The sequence below is a fragment of the Onychostruthus taczanowskii genome, unplaced genomic scaffold (assembly GCF_017590055.1).
Source record: "Onychostruthus taczanowskii isolate IOZ18803 unplaced genomic scaffold, ASM1759005v1 scaffold46, whole genome shotgun sequence".
In the NCBI taxonomy this organism is placed as follows: domain Eukaryota; kingdom Metazoa; phylum Chordata; class Aves; order Passeriformes; family Passeridae; genus Onychostruthus; species Onychostruthus taczanowskii.
The window spans coordinates 6,561,676-6,570,606 of NW_024502125.1; the positions used below are offsets into that span (position 1 = coordinate 6,561,676).

The window sequence follows — 8,931 nt, forward strand, 5'->3', positions numbered from 1 at the left end:
ATTTGCTGGGATAAGACTGCCATTCAGCCATGGAACAGCCTGGCACACACAGCTCCTAGGAAGTTATGCCCTGTATTTGAAGGAATTCCAGCTTGGAGGCCCAGGATAGTGTGCTGTTTTGGTGAGGGCGAGTCCTGCCCCCCAAGTATGAGCAGAATTGCAGGAGTGTTTGTACCCACCAGAAAATACTTGTAGTCAAGGTAATGAGCAGTCACGCTGGTGACGCCTCACTGTGTGAGCTCCTTTAACTCTCCTGACCTTTATTTGACTGAACTGTATTTGAAAATTCTCAAATCTAATTCAAATAACACTGAATTATCATGGCACTACTAGGGTGATTAACCATCCTACTATCAAGAGGGGTGCTAAGCAAAATCATCAGTAAATCAACTAGCAGTTTCTAATTTGTTTGTAATACATTTTTAATGAAAAATTGTGAATAAATTTTTTAATGTAAAGCACTCAACATTTCAGTATTTAACACAGCTGTCAGCTGTGAGAAATCCAGTAATAAAAAGTACCTGGTAATTTACTTTCTTATTAACTAAAACTGTCCTAACCAATTGCAGTGAAAATAATGGAACACTATTAAAAGATGTGAAAACCACTTGTACAGGTTAATATTACTAGATTTTCTTCCACGTCTAACTTTGGTTACGTCAGAAGAAACAGTTTCCCTAACAAGTACCAGTTCCTGTCACATAAGCTTTGGTGAAGTGGTGTACAGTTAGTTGCTTTTTTATACAGCAGTTTCTGTGTTTATGCTTGTGTGAAACAGCACGTCCTGCATTAAATGGTATTAACTTCATCTCTTACTGAAAAGAAAAATTTTGGATTGCTCAGTAGGATACACAAATTGTGCTCTAAAAGAACTTAAGACAGCAGTGGGATGAATTCCAGTAAGCCTGACATTTTTATAGTGTTAGGCAATAAGCTTTTTAAGTTATCTCCCATGCAAGAGAAGGAAATCTATCGCTATTAACATTCACCGATTTTTTTTAACAGTGGTAAAGTGTCCACGTTTGTTCATATTCACACGTGAAGGAAAAAAAACACTCAGTAATTGCAACTGTGAAAACTGATACATTGTACTTTATTCCCTTCTCCCTGTTTTGATTTGCCCACAAAACATTTTAGAAAAACATCCTTTTCTGAAACACAAAACCAGTGCCTTAATGGCCCAGATTTTCAATCACATCAGTCTTTTGGGGTCAATTTTCTCCAGGTGTACTAGAGGCTTCAGCTGCTCAGCAAAGTTCCTCATGTCATCAGAAACAATGTCCTGCCCTGCTGGTGCGACTACGTTGAGCTCCACCAAGTAGGAGAGGGAGAGCGGTTCAATGCTCTCCGTGTTTCCTGGCATCAGTATGCGGAATATCTTGTACACCACGATCTTCATGATGCCCTTGCGGAACACGTGCCCTTTGGCCACGAACTCGTGGTCCATGCGGAAGCCCATCTCCACCAGGAAGTCCGTCAGGTTGTCGGAGGTGGCGATGTCCACGCAGTTGCGCACCAGCGCGTGGCGGTTCTTGTCGCCTATTTCGGGCTGTCCCAGGTAGCGCAGGTGCCAGGGCATCCCGCTCTTGTCCATGGAGCGCCGGGCGCGCAGCACGAAGGGGCTGGCCTGCTGCCCCTTCAGCAGGAACACCATCTCGTGGTCCAGGAAGGTCTCGGGCTCCATGTTGTCGCACAGCCCGCGCAGGCGGTGCAGGAGGCTCTCCAGGCTCTGGTCCAGCACGCTCCCTGCGGAGACAGCGCCACGACCATCGCCTCCCGCACAGGCCGATCTGGGCCCCGCAGCGCGCCCGCCCCAGCGGCCCCCGGCCCGCCCGTGCGCGGCGCCAGCCCACCCCCGCCGCTGCCCGCGCTGCTCGGTCCCGCGGTCACCTACCTTGGAGCAGGTACTCCATCATGTTGATGGTGCCGCCCGTGACGGGCATCATGGTCACCGGCGGCGCCTCCATCGTGCGCTCCGCACCGGCCCCGCGGCCTCGGCGGCAGCGGCGAGCAAAGCGGCGGCAGCGGCCCCTGGCGGCTCGGCGGGGCCGGTGGGGCGCTGGGGGCGGGGTCTGGGGCGCCCCGCCCCCTTCCCCTCACACGCCCTGGGCGGGTTTCGGAGGCGGAGCACGGGCCGCGGCGCGGCTTTTTGCGCCTCCGCTTGGCTTTCCGGACAACTTCCTTATCCTGAGAGTGGCCGAGCACTGGAACAGGCTGCCGGGGAGGTTATGGAGTGCCCCTTTCTGGAGCCATTCAAAACCCACCTGGATATGTTCCTGTGTCACCTGGTCTGGGTGACCCTGACTCAGCAGGAGTGTTGGACTGGATTATCTCCAAAAGTCTCTTCCAACCCTGACGATTCTGTGATGCTGTATTTCTGTCTTTTATTCCAGTTTTCTCAAAGCCGGGAATCAGGAGGTAACCCATGAAAGGCTGGCTCTGTGATCATCAAACCTCCACAGTACTTATACCTTCTAACAAACAAAGGCATCAGCATTTGCTGGCTGTAGGGTGTACAGCTTTTCTCCTAATTAGTACTCAAACCCTATTGCTAGCTGTATCTCTTGCTTTTCCAAGAGAACAGTCCTTTTAGTCTGCAGGTATGGGTCAGGGTTTGGTGGTCAGTGAGACAGTGGTCATGGTCATCCTGCTGGAATTACCTCCCCTCACTTACTGCCCAGTCCTGCTGACTTCACTCCTGGCAGCTCTCATCCAGAGAGTCCATTCATCTTGGGATTGTCTTCTCTTTTCCTCAAAACAAAAGATGAGCCAAGCATGCAACATTCACAGTGCAATTGCTTAATCACAACTGTTCAGCTACAGCTTCTGATTAACAACTGAGAAAAAAAAATCAAACCATTGCAAAGTTTCGTTCAAATCTTGAGACCTCACATCTTGAGGGACCCAAATCTCTAAGTGCTCACTGCCAGCCTCACCCGGATGCCTCAGGTTTTGCATTTTATATTTTTCAGATTCTGTACTGCCTTTAGGCATCACCCCAGCGCAGGGAGCACAGTGGAGGAGGGTGGGAGGCCAGCAGGCAGGACCAGCCATCAGGGCTGCACCCACACCCTTCCCCAGGGAGAGGTTCACATGCAATTAATTCTGTGTAAAATCTCCAGCAGAAGTGTTCCAATCTGTCTCTTACAGCAACAGCAAAGGGCCTGATGCTCGGGGGTGTTGCGGGCCGTGCTTCAGCTCCTGCAGCAGTTTGGGTTAAAAACAGTTACCAGAGGTGCAATGTGTATGATTCATTGGTTTGGAAAGGCAGAAATCTCATCTGGCCCTGGTATGGTGTGCACCATTTCTGGGCAGAAAAGCCTGTGTTTTCAAAAAGTTATGGAAATGCCCAATATGTACCAGCTGGATTTTCTCCTGTCAATACCCAAAATAGAGTTATAAATGTAACCTTTCTCTTAGCAGTTTTTTTGTGTAACAAACCTTTAGGCCACACAGAACGTGAACAGTATGTCCATCTTTCCTTTATCAGTATCTACACAGCGGTGGTGTCCCCTGCCAACCCCCAGAAAAATTATATAAATAAATAAAGCCAAAGACCTGCAAATGAGAAATGGTGTAATCCTGCCCTCCCTGAGCAGTAATGGTTTGTATCACCCCTGATGTACCAGAAGTAGTTTGGAGTACTGACAAGCAGGGGTGACCTGAGGGGTGCAACGCAATCCGTGAGGGGAATGTGTATATTGACAAAGCAGGGAACCACACCCCAGGTTGCTGTCACAGGGGACGCACATGGTACATACTCCCCAGATTGCAGATAAGAGGTCTGTGTTGACATAAAGTAAGAGAATAGTCAACAAAAGGTCTGAGTAATGGTTTTAAAAGCATTCCTAAGCTTCAAGGAGCAAAAAATAGGTTTCCTCTTATATATGGATCAGCTTTATTTAGTGTGGTCATCATAGAGTTAGCATGGAAAAAATATTGAGAAAGATAGCTAAGAAAAGTAAAAATTAATAAAAAAGTGTTTTAGCATTTCAAGAGGAGTAATTTCTGAGGTTCACTTCTCTCTGTGATGATACCAATTTTCTCTTCTCTCTAGCTGAGGTGCATAATAGTGTTATTACAGGTGCCCCATAAAACCTAAGAGGATGACAATTTTCTGTCTCAAAGTAAAAATTCTTTCAAATTCCACAGCTGTAGCTACTCTGAGTAGTTTTGCACAACACTCTGACAAGCTATGCAGTAGTGCAATCCGGAAAATAAATGTTGTCCCAAAGTGGTCATCCCCCTGTAGTTCTACAAAAAATAGGTGATCAAATGAGCCCCCACAGCCACAGCAACTCCATCTTCACTGGCAGAGTAATAGTCCTGCAGCTGCTGAGCTGCTTGTCACTGTGGGCCTGGAAGATCTGGGGTACACCTACAAACCTTAAAGGTATCCTAAAAAAACTTTCTCTGCAGCTGTTGAAGATAGGATGCAGCAGACACCAACAACAGGTGGTCAGACAGATAGAGGAGGTGGAGAGAAACAAAAATAGAAATGAAGGGTAAACATGTTATTCCCAGCCACCCACCTACATTCTGTTCAGCTCCCTTGAAAAATCCATCTCACTCAGCGCTCTGTGTCAGGGAAATGGGATGCCCATGTGGGACCAGGCCTTTATCTCAGCTCTGTGTCACATGTCAAGTGCTCAGAGCACAGCTCTGCAGGGAAACCTCAGGTGAAATGAGTGATCCATTGAAATAATACCAGCAGAAAGGAGGGTCAGCTAGACATAAACTCAATGAACAGTTGCTAAAACTCAGAATTGTTTCTCACTCGTGTCACAGACTTGAGGTCCAAATCCAATTTTGTTATATCCATCAATCAAAAATGCTTTCAGGTTAAACATACAGCACTCTATATTCACTCATAGTAAATTAACAGCAAAAAGTCTTCCACCCCACAAATCTGTGTGTTAGCTTCTTGAAATTAATGCAATCAATCACACAATTTTTTAGGCTGGAAAACATCTCAAAGTCATCAAGTCCAACCTATGACTGAACATCACCTTCTCAATTGGATCATGGCAATGAGTGCTGCATCCATTTTTTCCTTAAATACCTCTGTTGATGATGACTCTACCACCTTCCTGGGCAGTCCATTCCAATGGGCTTGACAAGCCTTTCAGAGAAGAAATTCTACCCAATGTCCAGCCTGAATCTCCCCAGGTGCAGGTTGAGGCCATTTCCTCTTGTCCTGTCGCTTGTCGCCTGTGAGAAGAGACTGATCTGTGCCTTTCTACAAACTTCTTTCAGGCAGTTGTAGAGAGTGATAAGGTCTCTCCCGAGCTTCTGCACTAGCTTTAAAGCACTTCTGGAAGATGCAAATGATTAGCAAAATCAAACCTAAATTTCACTAGGGGTCTCCTGGGACTAATATCTCATACAGCATGAGTAAGTATATTTTAAAGGGGCTCACAAACTTCTTTTGACTTCTTTTCCCAGGAATAAAAAGGAGCAAAAGCTCCTGAAACCTGAGAGTTTTCAACTTGCTCTGCTTTGGCAGACTTGCAGCTTTCCAAAAGGCCCGTTTGTCAATGACATTTTCTGGGGTTTAGAGGACAGTCAGGGTATTAAATACCTTAATTAATATATAAAGTCATTACTTTGTATTCCTCTCTTTGCTCACCTTTTGGAAGAGGAGACTTTTTCTTGAATGAAATAACTGGGCTTGTGGTGGGATAGCCTTGGCAAAGAGTGAAATGCTCACCACCCATTCAGCAGGATTGGAGAGGAAAGTAGAATAAGAAAGCTCATGGGTCAAGAGAAAGATTGCTCCCTGGTTTTTTTCACGGCAGAACATTCTTGATATGTGGAAAATCAATTTGTTGCTGATTTAAAATAATGGGAAGTTAATGGGAGACAGAAGGACAAACAGTAGAATAAGTTGTCTTGCCCCTTTTCCTGAGCTCAGCTTCATTCCTTCCCTGTAGGCTCCTCTACCTGGAATCATGAAATCATTAAGGTTGGAAAAGACTTCAAACCTCATCAAGTCCAACGGCTAACCTGACCCTTCCAGGTCCCCCAGTAAACCACGTCCCTGAGTGCCACATCTACACCTTTTTTAACATTGCCAGGGTCAGTGCTACCACCACTTGCCAGAGCAGGGCAGTCTGTTGCAGCGCTTCCAGTGAAGCTTCCTTCCAGTGAAGAGCCTCCTCCTGGCATCCAGTCTAGCCCTCCCCTGCTGCAGCTTGAGACTGTTTCCTCTTCTGCTTGTGCTTGTTACATGGGCAGAAAGACCAACCCCACCGAGCTGCAGCCTCCTTCCAGGCAGTTGTAGAAAGCAATGATGTCCTCCCTGAGCCTCCTTTTTTCCAGACTAGACACCCCCAGCTCCCTCAGCCACTCCTCACAGGAGCTGTGCTCCAGACCCTCCATCAGCTCCACTGGTCTTCTCTGGACTCACTCCAGTGCCTCAATGTCTTATAGTAAGGGACAATAACTCCGCTCAGTTATGTAGTAGACAATTTACATCGTGGTTTCATTACATAATTTGTATTTTGAAAAGTTGTTGAGAGAATTTCAAGGTTGGAATTACTCATGTGGTGATTTTGTATGTTAACAGATAATTTAGGGGCTGAGTTGTATGTCAATAATTGAGGGACCATCAAAACTAAAGGCGCTACATTAAGTTACAGCACAGACAGAGAAATCCATAATAAACATCAGGTAATTGGTGACTTAGCATGAGCCTCAGTGTAATGCAGATTATGATTTATTCCTCCCCACCTCACAAAGCAAGAACAGTTTCCAAGCAAGTTATTTCAGTGACCTGGCCAGCCTGGTGGTATAACACTTTGCCCCATTCCTAAGCTTGTATTGCCAAAGCAAAAACTAAAGTTGCATGTAATTTTCTATGCTATGTGCTTGTGTTCCCTGGATTTTAAATGCCAAATGTAGAATGCATTGTTACATATTAAAAGAAACTGCTATGAGGAATTAACTCAGAATTTTCTACTCTTCAGGCTTACTTACCCAGGAACAATTTTCAGAAGGGAAAACCAAGATTATCCTACAAAAAGTATTATTCTGTTTATCCAGAAACTCTGGCAATAGTGGGTGTCACTCCTTGCATATTATAGACCTGCCCTTTTTTGGTTTTTGGTTTTTGGGGGTTTTTTTTTTTTTTTTTTTTCACTAAAGAAGCATCTTTTAGAGACAGTATATCCAAAAGTTGAACTAATTTTAACCTCTGGTGTTGTTAACTGGACCAGCTCACACAGAACTATGCCAGCTCTCTCATAGCAAAGATGGGGAGTGAGATGGACTCCTCTGTATACCATTACATTTGTATGTGGCTTGTTTCAAGTACCTTTTTAAAAGAAGTTTTACCCTTAGCAGCATTGTTATACCTGTGCATAAACCTGTGCATTGGGTGGGTGCGGCCTGTGGGTGAAAAACTGTTGCAATCAGTGCTGGGCAAAAGAAAGTAGCAATATTGCCCAGTTGTTTTCAGGATGAGGGCAGCTTTATGCAGTGACTGCCTCCATAGAAGACCATGTTTCTGAGACTGCAGATTGAGAATGATGCAGCCTCTGGCATACATATACTGTAGTATTGCCTTCTATTTGTTTTCAGAGCCCAGTGGTTCCTTAAGGGGACATGGGAAGCAATTTGTCAAACTGTATTGTAGTACCAGGTGCAGAACTAGAAGCTAGACTTGTGTGCCTTGTCTTGTGCTGAGCATGATAGTCTTGCCTAACTGTGGTCCTTCACTCAATGGTCCTGAGAGAGATTGATAATTGATGTCATTTTTATGGCATGGTTGTTTTCATCCTGGTGTTCCAACTTTTGACAGTGTGGACTGACCTTGTAGAATTTTTCTCCAGAAGGGTAAACTGGGTAAGGAAGAAATTATTTCTTGAGAGGGTGCTGAGATGCTAGAACTGGGAAGTAATGGCTGTACCATGACTGGAAGTGTTCAAGGTCAGGTTGGATGGGGCTTTGAGCAATCTAACTTTATGTTTCTGGTGGTGGATAAAGAGAGAGGTGATTTTTTTTCATTCTGCTACTGCTGCCTGATATGAGCTGGAGGTTAATCATTGCAAGGAGAAAAGAAACATGGCTGGCTCCTGTTGACACTCAGGTTCTGTCTGGTGCACTGTGTCCAAGGGAGAGGCCTCCAGGAGGATCCAGGAAGAGAACTTCATCATGTTTTTTTCACTGTGTACCATCAGGCCAGACAAGAGGGAGGAAGAATGTCGGGAAGGAACATGCCAGGTGCATCAGGCTGATGCCTTTTTAGCATGTGGACTTGGCAATGTCAAGTTTAGAGCTGGACTCAATGATTCTAAAATTCTCTTCCAACCTAAATAATTCTGTGATTCTCTGGTCTAGTGAAGGTATGCCTGCCAACAGTAGGGGGGTTGAAATTAATGCTCTTGTAAGTCCCTTCCAACCCAAACCTTTCTGTGATTCTAAGAGCTGGTCTTTACTTGGCTGTTGTGGTTCTCACTTGTTGTAGGTATTGGTGCTGAGATCCAGATTTTCTATTTTTATACAGGCTGTGGCTGGGATGAAATTGCCTGTCTCCATAGCAGCCTGTTTGAGGCCGTGTTCCGGATTAGTGACTAAGAACATTGGTTACATAGCAGTGTTTTGGCTGTGCTGAGCAGGCGTTGCCAGCATCAAGGTTTTATTTATGTCCTTTTTCTCCTGCATTCACTGCCAGTTAGTAGGCTAGAGGTGGGTAAGAGGCTCTGAAGGAACACAGGAAGTCACATCTGATCCCAACTGACCTTGGCAATATTCTGCACCACATGGCATTGTGCCCCCACCAAAAGCTGTGGGAAAAAGATGAGAAAGTGGGGACATTTGTGGTTATGGCATTTGTTTTCCCAAGTAACTGTTGGTGTGCCAAACCTTTGCTTGCTGCTAGGGAATTGTGAATAAATTCTTTGTTTTTCTTTCTGTGTGTCGCTTCACTTT

The 8,931-nt window shown here is 45.4% G+C and overlaps 1 protein-coding gene across 1 annotated transcript; it reads right to left on the reverse strand.

The window, feature by feature from the left end:
* Nucleotides 1–1,063: 1,063 nt before the first annotated feature.
* MED18 (mediator complex subunit 18) lies at nt 1,064–2,031 on the reverse strand. The gene is made up of 2 exons (XM_041414636.1): nt 1,895–2,031; nt 1,064–1,746 (listed from the first exon to the last, which is right to left on the reverse strand). Exons 1-2 carry the CDS (start codon nt 1,965–1,967, stop codon nt 1,193–1,195), a joined length of 627 nt encoding a protein of 208 aa, XP_041270570.1. The 5' UTR covers nt 1,968–2,031; the 3' UTR covers nt 1,064–1,192.
* Between the last annotated feature and the right edge of the window lie 6,900 nt (nt 2,032–8,931).

Coding starts and splice junctions, on each gene's coding strand:
- MED18 (XM_041414636.1), bottom strand. CDS start 1,967: ATGGAGGCGCCGCCGGTGACCATGATGCCCGTCACGGGCGGCACCATC. Junction 1,747..1,894: donor GATGGAGTACCTGCTCCAAG/GTAGGTGACCGC, acceptor CTGTCTCCGCAG/GGAGCGTGCTGGACCAGAGC.